The sequence below is a fragment of the Acipenser ruthenus genome, chromosome 5 (assembly GCF_902713425.1).
Source record: "Acipenser ruthenus chromosome 5, fAciRut3.2 maternal haplotype, whole genome shotgun sequence".
NCBI lineage: Eukaryota > Metazoa > Chordata > Actinopteri > Acipenseriformes > Acipenseridae > Acipenser > Acipenser ruthenus.
Window position 1 is genome coordinate 1,057,685 of NC_081193.1, and position 20,889 is coordinate 1,078,573.

At 39.6% G+C, this 20,889-nt stretch overlaps 1 protein-coding gene across 9 annotated transcripts in view; it reads right to left on the reverse strand.

The window, feature by feature from the left end:
- Positions 1-3,190: 3,190 nt before the first annotated feature.
- LOC117402918 (rho guanine nucleotide exchange factor TIAM2-like) overlaps positions 3,191-20,889 on the reverse strand; it is a 101,697-nt gene continuing 83,998 nt past the window's right edge. For all 9 annotated transcript variants that reach the window (XM_059023487.1, XM_059023488.1, XM_059023490.1 and 6 more), the window contains 12 exons: positions 17,208-17,387; positions 16,728-16,796; positions 15,990-16,115; positions 14,745-14,853; positions 12,168-12,347; positions 10,899-11,017; positions 9,506-9,614; positions 8,999-9,057; positions 8,685-8,790; positions 6,865-6,952; positions 5,042-5,196; positions 3,191-4,560 (listed from right to left, as the gene is read on the reverse strand). In XM_059023487.1, the coding sequence (XP_058879470.1) occupies positions 3,902-4,560; positions 5,042-5,196; positions 6,865-6,952; positions 8,685-8,790; positions 8,999-9,057; positions 9,506-9,614; positions 10,899-11,017; positions 12,168-12,347; positions 14,745-14,853; positions 15,990-16,115; positions 16,728-16,796; positions 17,208-17,387 (1,959 nt within the window). In that variant the 3' untranslated portion in view covers positions 3,191-3,901. The remainder of the gene's footprint in view (positions 4,561-5,041; positions 5,197-6,864; positions 6,953-8,684; positions 8,791-8,998; positions 9,058-9,505; positions 9,615-10,898; positions 11,018-12,167; positions 12,348-14,744; positions 14,854-15,989; positions 16,116-16,727; positions 16,797-17,207; positions 17,388-20,889) is intronic.

Consider the following 20,889-nt stretch of genomic DNA (forward strand, 5'->3'; position numbering starts at 1 on the left):
GGGTGTCTTCTATTGAATAATAATAATAACAAGCCTTACTGTGGCAGACAAAGAGCTCTTACATTGTTAGACACTTTGCACTGTTGCAGAATGTGTAGCGTTTCAGGAATTATCTATCTTATTGTGTGTGGATGGGTTTGTTTTCTCACTACAGAGGGCACCCTGCAAATTCCTGTTTAATTACAAGTTGTTGCTCTGCCAAGTAAAGGGGTTTGTTTCGGAGGTCAAATCAGATCAATACATACATCAGATTAAAGCTGTACTAATACAATCTCTTTAGCAGTGCTGTTAGGCTACGCACACACAGGGTAAATGCAGTTGTGAGTTCACCTTTTTCTCGTAATACGGTTTGTATACACACACAGTTCGGTTTCAAAGGGTAGCGATAACCACAATAGTTAATCTTTTTCAGAGCAAGTATCGAGTGCGGTTATTAATTCAGTTGGGTTAGTTAATGCGCACTAACTGTGTGTGTTTTATTATAACAGCACTAACACAACTGCAGGTGGTGCTCAGTGGATTTCTGCGCAACTAATGATGTCATTGTTTATCAGACATTTCCGTGTGATAAACATGGCAATATATATATATATATATATATATATATATATATATATATATATATATATATATATATATATATAAGTTGATTTTGTAATATTGATGAATAGTAAAGTCATAACAAGGGTAAATAGTGCATACATATAATATACTTTTTTATTTAATCAAAGTACAGTTGTATAATATTTTGTTGTTAGAACAAAAATGGTATTTTTGGTTTTGCAACTTAAATAAAACAATATGGGACAATTCATATCCCCAAACGCCACAGTGCCACCGCAGCTCGTTTTTCCACCGATACCGAACGTATCTTGTGTGTGTTTTGGCACTCCAGGAAATGTCAGTAAATGACAAAGACGCATATACGACTCCTTAGACATGCGTACATTTTTAATCCACTCAAGTTGTTCCCATCAGCCTTCTGGTCGGAAGATCGCCCAAATGTTTCGATCTACTGTCATGGTACTGCAACTCATCGCCACTGTATTTAGCAGTGTAGAAAAAGCAAAACAGCGTCTCTGTTGGTTTTGCAGAAAAGAGCACTGCTGTGCTTGACAAGCTCTTGTCTATTGCGTACTGTACTTTCTTCCAAAAGCATAAACAAAAACACGGCCTCCATGTTGTCACACAAAACCTCCTGATCGGCATGTAATGATGGCCAGAGTTCAGCGGTTTGTTTAAACAGGGAGTCACTCACTTCAGTAATGAAAGGCGTGTGTGTGCAACAAACCGCAGCGAGTGCCGTTTGTAAATATGGTTGTCGAGCCAACTGCAGTGTGTGTGTACGAAGCCTTAGAGTGGTAGAAATGACAAATGACTGCTTCCTAACGCAGTTTGTCAAGGCACTGACTAGAGGGGAGGCATGCCTTGATTTAGTCTTTTCAAATAACGAAAACAGAATAACTAAAACAGAGGTCAGAGAGCCATTGGCAAACTGAGATCACAACATGGTCTCATTTGAAGTGCTTTTTAAAACCCAAAAAGTGTGTCATATGCAGACAGGTTAAAAGAATGTAATCTATTCAGTCTTAAACAAAGATGACTACGTGGCGATCTGATTCAAGCATTCAAAATTCTAAAAGGTATAGACAATGTCGACCCAGGGGACTTTTTCGACCTGAAAAAAGAAACAAGGACCAGGGTCACAACTGGAAATTAGATAAAGGGGCATTCAGAACAGAAAATAGGAGGCACTTTTTTACACAGAGAATTGTGGGAGTCTGGAACCAACTCCCCAGTAATGTTGTTGAAGTTGACACCCTGGGATCCTTCAAGAAGCTGCTTGATGAGATTCTGGGATAAATAAGCTACTAACAACCAAGCGAGCAAGGTGGGCTGAATGGCCTCCTCTCGTTTGTAACCTTTCTTATGTTCTTATGAGTGCTTTGCTAAAACAAACCCTTTGATGCTGTTATAGCATGTAATTAAATGAGGCCTGATGGTTAAAACAAGTTTGGATTTGTATATATGTCTAGGAGTTTGAATATCACCGTTATGCTGGAGAATAACTAAAGCAATGCCCTTATACAAGTTTACCACAGTATTTGTGTTTCATTACTCTTCACATGGTTATACTGTGCACCAATGCATCACTATGACCTTACCATGATGTATAGCAGTTCTTTATATTGAATCTACAGCTACGGTCAAAAGTTGAACATCACTTACAATTGTAGGATTGAAACATAATAAAAAAAAAACCCCAAAAATATATGAACATAATTAGGCTTCCAAGCTGGCTTACGAAGCCTATTGTTATTGTAAAGATTTTTTTAAAATGTATTTATTGATTTATTTTATTATTGTTATTATTGTTTTTCCTCCTAAAATTTTAAACTGCTCCTGTTCACACGCGGTGTAACCAATCACCATGAAACTTGGCAGGTATCATCCCCGTGTTTGCATAAACCAATATGGCCACCTGACACATTTCTTTAAAAACTTATCAAAATCTTTGGTCAAATGGAAAACTAGCTTATTTCCTTACAAAGTGCAGATAGGTTATGGTGACTATGGAACACATACAGGAACCCATATGTGCTCTATCCAAAAAGACCTTGCCTGCAACCTTTGACCTCCCCTTAAGTTAAAATGTAAAACTAGCTTATAACTCCTTACAGAGTGTATATAGGTTATTGGTTACTATAGAACACAGATAGGAACCCATATATGCTGTATCCAAAAATCACCTTGCTTGTGACCTTGAACCTCTCTAAGGTCAAATGTAAAACTAGCTTATAACTCCTTACAGTGCACATAGGGTTATGGTTACTGTAGAACACATTTAGGAACCCATATACGCTCTATTCAAAAATTACCTTGATCGTGACCTTTGACCTCTCCTTAAGGTGAAATGTAAAATTAACTTAGAACTCCTTACAGTGTGTAGATAGGGTCATGGTGATTAAAGTTATAAAGCATCATGAGGTAATGAACTGATGCAGTATTTTGAATTGAAACTGCTCCATAAAACTGATCTGTTGCTGACACTTGTGCTGCAATGCTACAGCTGCAATGCGTCACTGTGTCTATCAATGGGACTGGAATCCCAGTCTTTCAGGGCCCTTGTCTTTTCTGAACCTTAAACCTTCTGTACATTTTCTAAATGATAAAAACACACACCACTATATTACTAGACACAGTATTTATTGCAAATTCCAGCACTTATTTTTACTTGTACAATGTCAAGAATACAAACTATATCCCAAATTAAGTTACAGTACAGTCATTTTCAGAAAATACATTAGTCTTCATGTAGCTTTAACAATTCAAAAATATATATATAAAAAAAAAAAAAAAAAGAAATTAAAAAAGCATTAAAAACAAACAAAACAAAGGCCATCACCAACCTGAAAGAGCTGTTGCACAAATACATAATGATTTCAATCACGTAAAACCATAACTGGAAAGCCCCAAATTGAACATCAACAGATCACTTTGATAACGTTTATTTAAAAAAAAACACAAACAATACTTCTACATTCCCCAAAGTTATATAAAATGTACAGAAAAATAAATGGTCCTTTTTCATCGTGTAATACGTTTTAACTGGGAAGACAAACTACTGGTCCATAAATAGCTTTCTAAATGAAAACTAACCATAATAAATACAAGGAAATGTTTTCTTAAACAACAGAAAAAATTAAATAAAACTATTTAGGCAAAATGTGTACTTCGTGCACAGATACAGCAAGGGATTTTCTCATTAAGTAAAATTTGAATCCTTGTATCAAACAGGGAAAAAGAAATGCCTTTATTTCAGAACCCATTTCAGTCTCTCTCTTAAAAGAAAATTCACTTGGCCTCAGTGTTTAGGCTAATGCATACAATGGGACAAACTCTATAGAGAAGGGAAGACTGGTTTTTCATCACTGTCTGATGTTTCATAAAAACAGTCTTCATTGACGACCGAGGCCAGACTCTGAACACTAAACTCCCTTTCCAGGAGGGCATTGAGATCCAAGATGGCTGCTTCTGACTGGCTGTCCAGAGATCTGCTGTGTTCCTTCATAGCTAACAACACCCCCTTGTTCCTTTTCAGGCTGTTTCCTTTGCGTTTGATGGGACAGTAGTGTCCCTGCACCAGCATGGGCTGCCTCTCCGGCCCGTCCAGTTCTTCAGCCTCAGGCTGAACACAGGGTGCTAGCTGTCTGTCTGCACTGGAGTCCTCGGAAAGCTTCAGCCTCTGAAACTGGACCTCAATGTCTTTGGTTGGAGACTCTTTACCAGTCTCACAGTAATCGTCGTGGTCACTCAGAATGTCTGATTCCTTGACAGCGTTGTCCTCAGGCTCACCTGGCCGCAGTATCTGGGAGTCCAGCATGCTCTCTCTGTCCCGGCTGGTGGGCGGGTGGTTATCCAGCATACTCTCTGCTTCCCGACAGTCGCTGCTCTGAGTGCCACTACTGTGACTCCCCTCGTACAAATCCAGCAGGGTTGCCTTTAAGGTTCCTTCATTGCTGGATGGCAGCTTGCATAACCAGGAGGCCCTCGAAGAACCTGCAATGATACATAATAGGAATATTTTTTTGAACAATGAAGTTGCGTTTTAGTTAGACTACAGTAGGTGCCCTTGTTTACAAGGGGTAAGGAACCCATTCACACCCCATTCTCCCCTGAGAATGAACCCATTCACACCCCACCCTCCCCTGAGAATGAACCCATTCAAAGCTCTTCTATTTTGATTAATAGAATTAAAAAATAAATACATAATAATTTATATAAATAAATAAATAAATATATAAATAAATAATTTAGATATTTTATTAACATCATGTAATCACAGAAACTACAAAATGAAAGTCTATAGGAAGCCACAATAGTACTACAGTATTTCATGTGATATGTTTCAATTTTTGTCCGTTTTATATGCAGTATATGGAAAACTACAAAGCGGTGTGTAATTCAATATGTTAACTAAGTAATACAACTCCAGCTGTGCAAAGGGTTCCCTTAAGAAAGCGTGCTATCAAGTGCTTACCGATCCTGGCTGACAGCGGCATTGTGTTTCGTAAGGGAACGAGGCGCTCTTTTGAGATCTTCTCCAGAGGAAACTCACATCTCAGGTGTCGCCGGACGTTCTCCCTCAGAATTGAGCGAATAACCTTAATTATATGTGCCTTGCTTTCAGGTACACTGCAGCAAAAGAAAAACAAGGTCTGTTAATAAGAAGAATAAAGATACATTACTGTGGCAATGTGCCCCGCCCGTGTGCTTATTATGTGTTGTATGTTGCGTGCGTGTTAAATGTTGGTGTGTAGATTGGTACACGGGATATAAACGGGTCTGTGTTTCACGTGTATTTAAAAAGTGTAGATTTGTATTTAGGCACGAGGAGAGCACAAATCACTTCACGTGCTGGTTAAATGTAATATGTAAGCACGGGGTTGCACAGAATTAATTCACGTGCTGGGATTCAAGTGAATAATTAATTAGTAATTGAATCCCAGCACAATAGTATATATAGACGCACATTTCTTGCAGTCGGTGTTGGGTATTCGAGAGTGGAGAACGGGTGTGGAGAAGGAGAAACTAGAAAGTGAAAGACAGTGAAAGAAAGCGTAAATATAAGTGTTTGTTCTCACCGTGTTTGTCTCCGTGCACCGTTTGTTAAGTGTTAGTTCGTTTTGTCTGTCTATTTATTTTGGCTTAAAGTGCCGTGTCCTGTTTTGTTTCAAACTTTTTATTTTCTGTGCTGTTTTATTAAATGCTGAGCGAAACCATTCGCTCAGCTCCACCAAACTCCAAGTCTCTGTCTGTTTACTTCCTGCTTCTGGTCTGACGCCACCCACTCCGGCCGTCTTTGTGACAATTACACATACATACAAACAGAATTATATACATATATACATATATATATATAAGGCAGGAAACTTTAAGGTAGGAGTATTTATTTATTTATTTATTTATTTATTTATTTATTTATTTATTAACAAATGTCGACAATCTGCCCTTCATAGCAAATAATATGTTGATGCTCGTACAGTATACAGTATACAGCTCTATATAATATGTCGATGCTCGTACAGTATACAGTATACAGCTCTATATAATATGTCGATGCTCGTACAGTATACAGTATACAGCTCTATATAATATGTCGATGCTCGTACAGTATACAGTATACAGCTCTATATAATATGTTGATGCTCGTACAGTATACAGTATACAGCTCTATATAATATGTTGATGCTCGTACAGTATACAGTATACAGCTCTATATAATATGTTGATGCTCGTACAGTATACAGTATACAGCTCTATATAATATGTTGATGCTCGTACAGTATACAGTATACAGCTCTATTTTATGGCACCGTTTTTGAAACTTGGCCATCTTAAACATTCACTGGTTGGTCATTAGGAAAAGCTGAAATCTGAAGCAGTCCTCTGTGGATAACGCTGATGATGTTTGTATGTTGTTGAAACACGTTCTAACATCCATGCTACTGCAGACCTTAACATGAGACAGACTGCAAGGCTTCTGAATACAACGGAGAGATCATCCCAGAACACAACACACTTGATCATGTTCCTTTATCATTATAGCAAGTCTACACAAGCAGGGTTCAGACTTTAGCACAGCAAATGGAAATAACTGAATTCACTTCACTTCTGAATCGAGTACATCAGTTTTGTTCACCCCTTTCCATAGGAAGAAGATGATAGCAAGACTGGGTGAGGGGGCAAGCTATGTGAATCAAAGCTTGCACTAAAGTATTATATTTCCTACAGTAATATTAAGATTGTGTGCAATCAGATGTTAACATAATGTACATATTTGAGTCCAGGAGCAGACAGTACCTGCTGCACAGCTGAAATACACTTTCAGGTCTTCCCTCAATTTCAGACTTTGTGTGAATCAATTCCCAGATGCAGTTGGTGTCTGTTCCTGTAAATATATACAAATACAACAAATTAATTTTTTTATGTTACAGAACTTGGCTCTCCATGAACAGCAGGTTTCTCAATAATGACAAACAGCACCTTATACCCATCCCCATTCCCGTGTCTAACCTTATTCACATCCCCATCCCTATTCAAATCCCTATTCATATCCCCATCCCTATCCCTATTCACATCCCTATCCTTATTCATATCCCCATCCCTATCCCTATTCACATCCCCATCCCTATTCACATCCCCATCCCTATTCACATCCCCATCCCTATTCATATCCCTATTCACATCCCCATCCCTATTCAAATCCCTATTCATATCCTCATCCCCATGTATAACCCTATTCATATCCCTATCCCTATTCACATCCCTATCCCTATCCATATCCCCATTCCCATGCCTATCCCTAGTCATATCCCCGTCCCCATTCACATCCACATTCCCATCCCATGCCTATCCCTAAATCATTTTCTCATATCCCTATTCTTATGCCTTTCCTGTTGATTCTTTGCACTTGTATTGTGTTCTTCCATTTAACTTAAGAAAATACAATAAAACCCTTATCCGACCCTTCCTCACCAACTATGCTACCCAGCTCCTGGTCCAGGCCCTGGTACTCTCCCGCCTAGACTACTGCAACTCCCTCCTGGCTGGCCTCCCTGCGTCCGCCACCCGTCCGCTCCAGCTCATCCAGAACTCTGCTGCCCGCCTAGTGTTCTCTCTGCCTCGCTTCGCCCACGCTACTCCACTACTCCGCTCGCTCCACTGGCTCCCGATCACCGCTCGCATCCAGTTCAAGACTCTTGTACTAGCCTACAGATGCCTTGACCAGTCTGCACCCAGCTACCTCCAGACCCTCATCTCTCCCTACACCCCCACTCGACCTCTCCGCTCCGCCTGCACTAGAAGACTGGCTCTACCTCCGCTACGCTCCCCTGCCTCCAAAGCCCGCTCCTTCTCCACCCTTGCTCCGCAGTGGTGGAATGACCTTCCTACAGATGTCAGGACTGCCCAGTCCCTGACCACATTCCGGCGCCTCCTTAAGACTCACCTCTTCAAAGAGCACCTGTAGAACTCCTCTGTTTATATCCTGGGACACTATCACCCTTCATGTAAATGTGCTTTATTTTGCTCTTATCTGCCCCCTATTTTACTGCATTTAATCCTATACTTCAGAATACTGTAATCTGCCAAGTTTTTAACCTGTAGTACTTTGTATTTAATCACATCCTGATGTAACTATCACTATTTAATCATATCCTGATGTAACTATCACTATTACCTGCTGTATTATTGAATTGTGGTTTGTCAAACTTGTACTTTACTTGAACAAAAGTTATTGTATTTCTTGCTCTTATTGTATTACTTGTATTGTAACGCTTGAAATGTTTTTGCTTACGATTGTAAGTCGCCCTGGATAAGGGCGTCTGCTAAGAAATAAATAATAATAAATAATAATAATAATTATGGAAGTGCAAAGTGGATGAAGAGGTTGTAATACAATCACATCTAACTCTACGTGTTCTACATTTCTTGGTTATACTTTTTTTCTTTTTTTGTGTCTTTTTTTCATACAAACACATATACATCATACATACAGGCTGCAAAGAGCAAACACTATGCTTGAATAACTGAACATCAATCCGATAATGTGAAGGTATAATACTGAACTCAACGAACATCAGCGATCACTTCCAGTTACACAAGCACACAATCCTGCTCACCTGCTGCATTCCCCAGCCGCACCTGAAGAGCGGATAAAGGAATAAGCCAGCGGAATTTAAATGGATCCATATCCCCGTGGATGTATGCAGCTCGAGTGTTAGCTTGCTTTAAAACAACAACACAAAAATACATTCAAACGAACCTGTGTGCAACAGTAATGTCATTAAATTAAAACACAAAATACAAACACCAAGGATAACTCCAATACAAAAATACATTCAAACGAACCTGTGTGCAACAGTAATGTCATTAAATTAAAACACAAAATACAAACACCAAGGATAACTCCAATACAAAAGGCAGCGATACTTACTGTTTTCTTTTTCATTTTGCTGCTCTCTCTGTACACCAAGATCACAGCTTTCTTAAAAACTGAAGGAGGAAAATAAAATGGTTTTCTATAAAATGTAAGGTGTAGTCAAGTACTGTGAAATACAGACATCAAATATAAATGATCCTTAACCAGCATATAAAGGTTTTATGCCATACTGATTAGCTCAGTTTGCTAGTTGGGGCATTTTATTCCCTTTTCATATTGAGATGAATTGAACTTGCTGCACTGCACGTGTTGTGTTTGTTACAGTACAGCATAGCGCTGCACCTTACATGACAGCTGCACTTAGTGACAGTCTTTCCATTGTACTGCATATCATCTACATAATAACCCTCAATTACATCACATTATGGGTTACACCGTTACTATGGGAAACTACAATAGAGCCTGCTGTGTGTCTTTGACACTTTGTAAAGAACACGGCTTTCAAATTAAATCCAATGCTTTCTCTACTAAAGGTTTAGATTTTCAAAAGCATTTACTTACCAAATACAGTGATCTCAGGATCCTTTCTCATCCGACCCAGTGACGGGAAAGGGTTGAGCCAGATTACAGAGGAATGCATGAGGAATTCTCCCATGGAAATCTCAGTGACCTGAGAATTACACAGCAGCTATTTCAGTCTTCCCATCAGCTATTAACAATGCAACACACCACTGTGCGTAATGTAGCCTCAGAGTCTGTGATTGTACCCCTATAAGTGAGAAGCGAGCCTAAGAAAGTACGTGTATTTATTTATATAGTGCCTTTCATACAACAGTATCCCAAAGAGCTGTACAAGTCAATAAAAACAACAATTACAATAAAATGAATTACAATAATAAAAAAACAAGACAAACATGAAAAAGTTACAATGAAATAAATCAAAACACCAAAAAAAACATCAACATTAGAGAAATAGAAAGAGAAGATGAAAGAACACTTAACATTTTGTATTTTGTAAACAAGTGAGTTTTTAATCTTGATTTAAAAATATTAAGTGACTCTCCATCTCTGATGTCAGATGGTAGTTTATTCCACAATCTGGGAGCATTGTAACTGAAAGCTCCTAATCTTTGGGAGGGACAGAAGACCAGAATCAGACGACCTTAAAGCACGTCTAGGTGCATGTAGGGACAAGAGCTCTTTAGATAATCAGGTCATGAAGTCTTTTTTAAGTCAAAAGTAGGATCTTATAATCAACTCTAAATCGTACTGGAAGCCAGTGTAGAGAAGCCAGTGTAGAGAAGCCAGCATGGGAGTTGTGGCCACATTTAATTTTTTTTACGAAGCAACCGCACTGCTTCATTTTGAATAAGCTATAACCATGAAAAGGCATGGTCTGGTAACCCACCAAAAAGAGCACTGCAGCAAATCAAGTCTAGATGAGACAAAAGCATGAATTAGCTTATCAGAATCAAGCAATGAAAGACAAGGTCTAACCTTAGTAATATTTCGTAGATGATAAAAAAGACACTTTGGTGACATTACAGACACGAGTCTCAAAACAGCTGGGAGCGCAGGGTGAGTCACACAGCTTGGACGGCGGTGGTTCGTGTCCGGGCTGTGCAAAGAGACCGAACTGTCCTGGGGACTCCGAAGGGGGCGTCACATTGGCTCTGACGCTCCCGGGGCAGGGGATGGGAAACCGGCAGGGACTCAGTTAAACAATAAACAAACAGTACTTTCCTCCCCCATTTACTGCCAGCTGTGCCGATCTATCCCTGGGGAATATGATTTCAATAACACAAGCACTGCAGCCAGGCCAGACATCTTCACGTCACTCTGATCTGTGCCAGACGAAACCCAAAGCTTGGGAGAAAACCCTCCTTTAAGAATGCAAACCAGATCTCCCAGCCACTCCATGACATGCCCACATGGGGAAGATGTTTGCAGTTACCTCTTTTTCACTTCCACTTTGTTCTGCAACTAGCTGGTCAAACACTGTCCCGTAATCCTCATAGATTTTCTGCATCTCATTGATGTGGCTGGCCACCTTCTCCATGGCCTTAAATGCTTCTACAGATAAGAATGCAAAATCATTATTAGCACCACATATGTATCATGCGTTTTATATTCAGTACACTTAGCTTGTTACTGCAAATTTGCTGATAATATTTCAAAGTGAGTATATTTCAATACTATTGTACCTGCATTTACAGCAAGTGACCGATACCATACATCAAGTATCATTTTACTTTAGTTGTTAGTTTTATGATCCAGTACAATACAAAGGTTTAAGTATTCAAAGTGTAATGATGGTTTTGAAACCTGCGATTCAAATTCAGTAGCAGTCAGCAAATATGCAGTAACACACTTAAAACATTTATCAGAAAGTGTATTTCATATATTCATGGATATCCTGCATCATAAAAACAGAATCACTGCATAGTTTAAAATTCATTAAATTATATTAGAATATATCAACTTAACACAAGTATGTTCATTTCAAGGCAATCTTTGAGAACATCAGAATTTTAAACCAAGCCTTTGAAACCATGCAATGAAATTATTCAGGAGATTATAGAATGAACTAACGAATGAAACCTGCAGAATAATGTTACTTTAACATCTTGAATTACACATCGCTTTGTAGTTTTCCATATACTTAACAAAAAACTGACAAATTGAACAATGTGACATTTTGAAATCCAACATGAAATACTGTACTACTATTATGGCTTCCAGTGGACTTTTGCAATATCATTGTATAGTTTCTTTGGATTACATGATGTTAAATAAAATATCTACATTATGTTCATATAGTTTTTTTGTTTAAATTATGTCTCAATCCTAAAATTCTAGGTGATACAAATCTTTTGGCCAGAGCTGCACACACTGACAAGAAAGTTTTTGGAATTGCTTGACAATTCCAAAATATTACTGGAGGATATAATATAATGGTTTGTATAGCTTTTTATATGGCCACAAATGCCCTGGTATACAATGAGAACACGTTCACTCCAGCGTGCTTCAGTCCCCTGGTATACAATGAGAACACGTTCACTCTGGTGTGTTGCAGTCCCCTGGTATACAATGAGAACACGTTCACTCTGGTGTGCTTCAGTCCCCTGGTATACAATGAGAACACGTTTACTCTGGTGTGCTGCAGTCCCCTGGTATACAATGAGAACATGTTCACTCTCGTGTGCTGCAGTCCCAGGCGTACCTGTCAGGTGATAGTGCTCCTCGCTCTCTGCATCTGTCAGAGACACCAGCTCCCGCAGCAGCAGAGGGTACTTCAGGACTCGCTGCACTGGCTTGATGAGGTACGACTCCAATGTCGATGAGTGCTGCTTGGTCGGGTTCCTGGCGCCAAGAAACTCCTTAAAAGCTCGGTCTGTTTTAGCTAAAACACACAACACACTGTCGGTTAGCGGTGTTGAACCCGGCTGTATTACTGTAGACTGTTTCATCGGTTCAATTGGGACAACTATAAGGGTGAAGGCGTGAATCATTTTATATAAAAAATAAACAAAAAATGGTAAACTGGGCTGGAATGAAATAAGGAACCTACAGTTACTGCACTCTGGAGAGTTGGTGTTACAGCAACCAACCAAAAGGTTGGCCATTGGTAATATTACTAGTGCCAATAACAGAGAGCTTGTTACCGGACAGCCTGAAGGATGCAGGCGGCTGGGGGCAGGGCAGTGCTTGTAAAGTTGTGCTTACATGGTTTCTGACCTCTATCATCAGCACTAATAATATTATCAATGGCAGGGCTGGATTAATGCATAGCAAAGTAGGATCCTGCCTGGGGCCCAAAGTCATGAGGGGGCCCAAAACGAAAAGTTATTTTTATTTTTAATTTTTAAACAGATACGGAATTGCACACAAACTGGAAGAACTTCACTCACTGACATTTCAACCTAGGTCGTGTATCTCACTTGTGTTCACAGAAAATCAAACTGGCTGACCCAGAACTTACTGTCTCGCTCACTTTCACGCGGCGACACAAGTAAAGTAAAATAAACATGGCATATTTTGTATTGCTTGCGGCTTTTCCAATCAGCTCGAATGAAATATACCCACACCTTATGTAACGGCATTGAAAAGCATCAAAAGAAGAATACCAATTAACAATACTGTGATGAAATTAGCATATGCATTCTTCAACCAAGTAAGTAAACAAAGCACAGCGAGCTCGGGAGACATCGTCCAGCTTGCAATGCTTTTTTGTTATTGGAAATATGCTGGATAGCCTAGATGGAATTTATGGAATAACAAGTGACTGACTGATTTGACGGAGGATCTTATATGTGATCTGGCAGCTGATGAAAACGGGCACAAAACTGCACTGTTGTATATACCTAGCGGAGAGCCACGCTTACTACACTTGCCAAGGGTGCCATTACTATGCTGACTTTGCCACACAGCACTGCAGAATTAAAACACTTTTTTTTCTCAGATGAACCTTGTAAAAACAGACAGAAGAAATCAATAGTCTCCAGACATTCTGAATGGAATTCTGACTATCAAGACGGCTGTTAAAAACAGCACCAGCTTCAGAGCAACGATCCAGCCTGCAAATGCGTCCATGTATGACCAGAAGAAGGAGATAAGACCTAAAGAAATGGAAGTACACAAAACTAGACTATTTTATAATGTATTTTTATGTATTTTTTCTATTTGTTTTTTAAATGATGTCAGTAAAAAAATACAGTGTCAGTAATTTGAAATATTTGCATATCTTGAATTATTGTAAAAAATGAACCCATTTAATTTTTTAACACAACAAATGAGGGCCAGTAATAATGTTGATAAAGCTGAAGAGGTAGGCACCTTTTATTTATTTATTGTTTTAATTTTTTAAAGCAGTGGTTAGCACTCCTTTAACAAAACTTCAGAGCCTCCTCTTAGGTAAGTTAGTCTAATCACCACAAGAGGGCGCTGCCAGCTTCTGGGAGTCACGAGCATCTCTTTGGGAGCACAGCACACTTCATAACAGCAAATGAAGAACGCGCAAGAAAATGAAGCTTCATACACCTAATGTTTGTACATTCGTTTACAAATTGCACACAATTCTGTTAGTTTTGTCTAGCCACTGTCATACCCACACTTTCATATTCCCAGAAATGTCATTTAACATCTTGCTGTTAAAAACTGACAAACACTATAGTAAAATCACATTTCTCATTAGCACAAGCAATATATCGCACCCTCCTCTGCTTTCCTGCATAAATCGTTTTTTTTGTTTGGTCTTTTCTGCCTATTTTTTAAACTGCAATTGAGGATATGCAGATGTGTTTGCATTTAGCTGCTGTAGCTAATCATTCACTGTTCTGTGTGTAAATGTTGCTCTGTAATCAGACCGTTTGACCTCCTGCACTGGGTGTGATTAGGACCCAGGAGGCACTGTGGTTTAGGGTCCTGTTAGAAGTGGTGATGACCATAAATCGTGTAACAATGTATCTCATAACATTCTTCTAGCGAAGAGAAAGTACTGTATTAGAGAGTCATCTCTACACATAATCCCTTGCTGTTAATAACATTTACATCATGTTTACAGAGCACGGATTCTAATCGTGATAAAAGGGGGGGCCTGTGATAAGGTTTCTTCATCTAATAAGTAGTAAGAACACTAATGTTAAAGACTGTGTTAGCACTCCTGTTAAGAGACTTTAATAGCATTAAACACTCTAATCTACTTCAACTGTAAACATACTATCTCTCCCCCCCCCCCCCCCCCATGGGATAGTAATAATTGTTTCTTAAAAAACAATATTTAAAGAACTTGTCTTTTTACCTCTTTCAAGCACTTTCTGAACCTTGATGTGGTTTGCACAGAAGCCACTGTAAAGCTTGAAGTGGTCAGCATAGTACAGAAAGGAGCCTCCAAGGGAAAACAGCAGCTTCTGAAACACACAATTCCATACGCACACCTCTTGAAAAGGAACCTCGTTAAATGAAACAAAAACAATGCACATCACATCAGTGGACACAGCCCGATAAATGTTAATTGCTGAACGGCTGTTACTCTGATAAATGTTACTGTATAACGGCTGTTACTCTGATAAATGTTACTGTATAACGGCTGTTACTCTGATAAATGTTACTGTATAACGGCTGTTACTCTGATAAATGTTACTGTATAACAGCTGTTACTCTGATAAATGTTACTGTATAACGGCTGTTACTCTGATAAATGTTACTGTATAACGGCTGTTACTCTGATAAATGTTACTGTATAACGGCTGTTACTCTGATAAATGTTATTGTATAACGGCTGTTACGCTGATAAATGTTACTGTATAACGGCTGTTACTCTGATAAATGTTACTGTATAACGGCTGTTACTCTGATTAATGTAATAAATCTAATAAATGTCCCTAAAGCCCAAAGCATCATACATCTGCATGAGAAAACAGTGCTGCTCAGATATTTTTCATCAGCAGCAGTGTGGAGTAGTGGTTAAGGCTCTGGACTCTTGACCGGAGGGTCGTGGGTTCAATCCCAGGTGGGGACACTGCTGCTGTACCCTTGAGCAAGGTACTTTACCTAGATTGCGCAAGTAAAAACCCAACTGTATAAATGGGTAATTGTATGTAAAAATAATGTGATATCTTGTAACAATTGTAAGTCACCCTGGATAAGGGTGTCTGCTAAGAAATAAATAAGAATTTCCTGAAATGGCTGTTAAAATGTTTTTACACCCTTATTTTTGTTACATTCTGTGGTTATCACGTCAGTATGTTAGTTCAGATTAGTTTAGTTCCTTGTTTTAGAGAACAGTTTATTACAGTCCCGAAAAAAAAGAAAAATAAATCATATCTTCATGCAGGGCAGAAATACATAAATACACCAAGCACAGGGAACTACTAAAGAAAAAAAACACCAAATGAAGCAGCAATGCAAGCATGCAGGAAAAAAACAATGCTCTCTTGTGCTTTTTGCAACTTTTCATAATCTTAGCAATTTTGGTTTTAATTCAGATAATGGATTTTTTTTCTGTAACTCTGTTTCATTGAAAAACAGGTAAAACGTTACTCACCTTGAACTGGAATGGGTTTTCCAGGGTGCTGAAATCAGGAGAGGAAGCGATTTTCTCCTCCAGCGTCTGGAGGAACACCTTCTGGAAATCCAGCATTTCAGGAAGGCTCCCAAACAGGGACTCCATCTGTGGGAATGGTAAACACATCACATGCATTTCCACTAAGACACTAAACTGCTCTCCAGTACCAGCATTTCAATACAGGCAGCCAATGAAGACCAATGTAAAACACACGTCTACTCAATGGCTGAACTTCCAAAACATGCTGATTACTGTACCTCAGAACCCAGTACTTATCATGAGCTGCCACTTACCAGAATGACTGGAATACAGAGCCCTCACTCTATTCCAAGAAGTGAAAATGCCAGCGATGATGAGAATGCATTACACAGAAGAAGTAGGGATGTCTCTGGGTGGTAAACGAGTTTATTCCAATGCGTGGAACCCGTTAAGAACTGCACTGTTCTTCATGGCCATTGCCTTTGTTTAGCTTCCACACTGCTACCTGGAGAGCTTCACCAGCCAGAGCAATCTACCTGGAGAGCTTCACCAGCCAGAGCAATCTACCTGGAGAGCTTCACCAGCCAGAGCAATATCACACTCGTTTGTGAAACGTCTCGCGCTGTACATTTCATATCACCTCAAATAAATTCCACTCAAGAATTCCCTCTGCATTCAAAGAAAGTGAATACAAAGGACAAGAATACAAAAATAAAATGAGAGAGCCATTCTCCATACCTCATCTTGAGTGAGGAAGGTCTCGTTCTGTAGGGGTTTCAGGTAGATTTCAAAGAGGCAGCTCAAATCCTGGGAGTTTAAAAAGAGGAACGTATTGATATGTATGGAATCCCCAACCTGTATGTTGCTGTGGTACATATCATAATTGGGACGGCCTTATTCTGCTAGCACAATGCTTCAGCTGCCTAGCATTGTCAAGCACGCTTTGCTTAACAGCAGCATGATGTACAGTCCCCACTCCCCTTCCTATAAAACTTGTGTTAAGGAATCTGCATCAGTACAATTACATGAGCGGTTATCAAGATAAAGGTAAAAAACTCCACTATAGCCTAGGTTCAAAATAAACGATGCATGGGGCATCTCCTCTATAGCCTAGATTCAAAATAAATGATGCATGGGGCACCTCCTCTATAGCCTGGGTTCAAAATAAATTATGCATGGGGCACCTCAAATAAACAGCATGGCCGGGCCCTGCAGTACCTTCACATAGGATTTCTCTGTGTCCACTAGCTCCTGAATGACTTTCCTGAGCCTCTCTGTGACTGACATGTGGCCAGTGCCGTGCCTGAGAGGGGGATCAGCCCCCTCCTTCTGCCCCTCCATCACACCCGCTGTAACCTCCTGGAAGCTCTGGTACAGGGTGCTCCCGGGGTCTGCACTCTGCAGGAAGAGAAACAAGAAATGGGTCTCAACATGTATAATATCACTGCTTATATCAGACATACGGGGTGCTCCCTTGAGAAAGGTATGGCAACCATACAGAAACACTGCCGAAGAAAAGAAATCTAAATGATCTCTACTGTGACAAAGCTTGCCCTTGGCGTGTACTCTGAACACAGTTCCGGATCTTCCACGCTATCTAACTGTTATCAATCAGGACTCTCACAACAGCAAGGGAAGTGAATACGGGGCGGTGTCTGTCTGCTTACTGATAGCAGTGTCTCTTCACAGAGGTAAAGCCGTTTCCTTTTACACAGGACAACAAGCAAAACAAGAAACCAAATCAAACCTAACTCCCTCTTTGCAGTACTAACTAAACTTAAACAGTTGCTATCTAAAGGTCAGGCAGCTAAACCGCTTACTGACTCCCAAACCATCCCAATTACAAAAGATCCTCTTCTTTTACCTTGACGTTTTCCTTTTTATTCCCAGGCCTGTGTGCACGACTCAGCCTGATCAGCCCCTCCCTGACAGTGCAAAGCTGCTATATAACCACAGGTGTTAATTACCACAATTCCCCCTTAATTATCTTCTTTATTAAACCGAGGCATTCTGGGAAATGTAGTTTAAATCTATAACCAGTCATGTAGGGGCCGACTTCTTCACTCAAAAAGATTGTGCTTCATCCCGCAGATTCTACTTTTGGCCCTATACTGAAACATAACATACATTATATAACATAACGAATGTTACTATAATGTGTGTGCACGTCAATATGGCCATCACTTTTGCATTTTGGGTTGTATTTCAGTCTACAGCGTGAAGAGTAATAAACCACACCTAATATTCCCTCGGCACAGGAGCCACAGACATTTGATTAAGCTAGGATTTAGTTCCTAGCAAGGGGCACTCTTAATTTAAAAGCAACATTAGTTATTGTTCATGGCGATGGAGAGTGTTAAAAACGTAAAGACATCCCCGTGGCACAAATGGTTGGCAGTCATGGTCAGCAAACGGAATAGGAGAACTTGCCCCCACTGAACAAACCAAATGATCTGATTGTCTGCCGTGAGAATTCCTTCCTCTTCTACAGACTCGGACACTCGTCAGCACAGATGGGACTCCCCACTAACATAGCAGCTCCAGCAACCCCTAATGATCATTCATCAGAAGCAGCTCATGTTGTCCCATTAGATAATGAGGCTTGCGTTAAGCAGTACTTGCAATACTGTTGAGAGAATGCCAAAGCTATAATCTATAGGGTTGATTTAACTTTAACTAATTTAAGTTATTAGGAGAAATGGATCCGTCATACAAAGATGTGATTTTCACAGAATGGTTCTTCAGTTACTAGGGTTTGCTTCTTCAACTAACAGAACTGGAAGAACAAGATTTTATTTTCTGCTTTTTGACATGTTATTTCTTCTAAGCTATCAAGATCACAGAGTGTCATTTCAATATGCATGTGGTGTTATGAGTGCCCAGATACGTGGGCTGGGATTTATAAACAACTGGGATTGCTTTTGGAAAATAAAAACATATTATAGGAAAGATGGACTGCAGCTAAATACATTGAACATCACCTAGCAAGGTATTTAAACTAGGAACTGGGGAGGGGAGGGAATCTAAAGAGGCATGTAAAATTCAGGTTAAGTATCCTGCCATTCCTGCTACCCGTTGAGTAAACAGGTGTGTGCTACAGTAACCTTCGTCAAACTCCTATTACCCCTGCGCAATCACTTGCTTTAATAAACCTACGCCTAGGTTTATTTAATATCAGGTCTCTGTCTAATAAGGCTCCGTTAATTAATGATTTTAGTCAGGATTACAACATTGATATTCTCTCTTTAACTGAAACATGGCTTGTTCCGAATGACAATGTTTCCCTGATAGAGGCTTCTCCACCTAACTATTCTTTTTCCCAGAAAGCTCGCTCTACTGGGTGGGGAGGTGGACTTGCTACTGTTTTCCGTAGTGAACTTAGAATCAAACAGGAAATTGTTACATACAATAATGCTATACAAGATATGCATGCATACAATAATTCTATACAATATATACATGCATACAATAATAACATACAATATATACATGCATACATTTTTGGCCACTATAAAATCTCAAGCTGCTGCACCGATAAGTGCTTTCTCTTAATGACCGTTCTTGGGGTAACCTTTACTCTCTAGGACAGACATGGTGCAGGTAGCTCTCACATGCCCATGTGATAAAAAACAACAATAAAACCCATCGGATTAGATCTCACATGCCCTTGTGATAAACTTCTCTAGAACGATATTGTAACCCACCATGGCAGGAACTGAATTCCAAGGTAAATTATTATTATTATTATTATTTATTTCTTAGCAGACGCCCTTATCCAGGGCGACTTACAATCGTAAGCAAATACATTTCAAGTGTTACAATACAAGTAATACAATAAGAGCAAGAAATACAATAACTTTTGAGACAAACTCACCATGAAGCACATTCTATAGACTGCCGTGTAGGCTGCAGCAGCCTGCCGCTTGGTCCTGCGCACCAGGGACAAACCCTGAAACCCCAGACGCATTCTCCCAGAGGCAGGCATCAAGGCTTGCGCCGAGAACCTTTCCTTTTCACATTCAAAATGCACCGTGGCTGAGAAAAGCACAGGTCAGCAATCCCGATTTCCCTACTGCCGCATTTTTCTTCTTGTTCGGTACAAGATCACACACACAACCCCCCCCCACCGCCATTCTCTCCCACCTGCCCCCCAAATACAGTCATTCCTACTCCTTTAGCAGTACCTTAATGCTGTCGTAGGGAATACTGTTAATGATCTGCAGATTGATTCTGGAGCGGAAGAGTTTACTAAAACTGCTGTTCACTGAAAGTCGGAATTGGCCTAATATATTCTAAGAATACCAATATTGTAGAATTCACCAAAATAAAAAAAAAGAAAAATCAGCCAGCATTATAAATACCCCTACAGTAACTCAACAAATAATGTTTGAAACCTTGCTGATGAATGCTGCCATTTCATGACTCTTCAATACTGTAAAGTAAGGCTGCACAACGTTATTTACTTGTTCATTTATATCTGATTACAAGTGTGTTTAACCTCGGAAGGGCTTGATGTTGCATCTCGCAGTAACCCCACTCTCCCCAGCTCTCTCTTGCTCAGTCCTGTATCAGGCCAATCTAGTCTGGGGAATAAAAAAAAGAACTGACACCCAATCTAGTGTTCCTCCAGTGACTTCATATCACAAGACGGAGATAAACAGCAGCAACTTTGAATTGTCAGCTCAAAGCGATCTATGATCCACCTTTACAGTTTCAATTATGAATATGTTTTTTTTCCTTAACTTATAGTTGTATTGTTTGTTCATAATCTCACTATTCCTATTCCTTCATTAACACCAAACTAAAATGTTGAAGCATGGTGGAGACAACATTCAACTGCTGAACGTTGCCATTGCACACATATAGCAACATCATCTCATTAGCATCCCCTCTTTTCCTT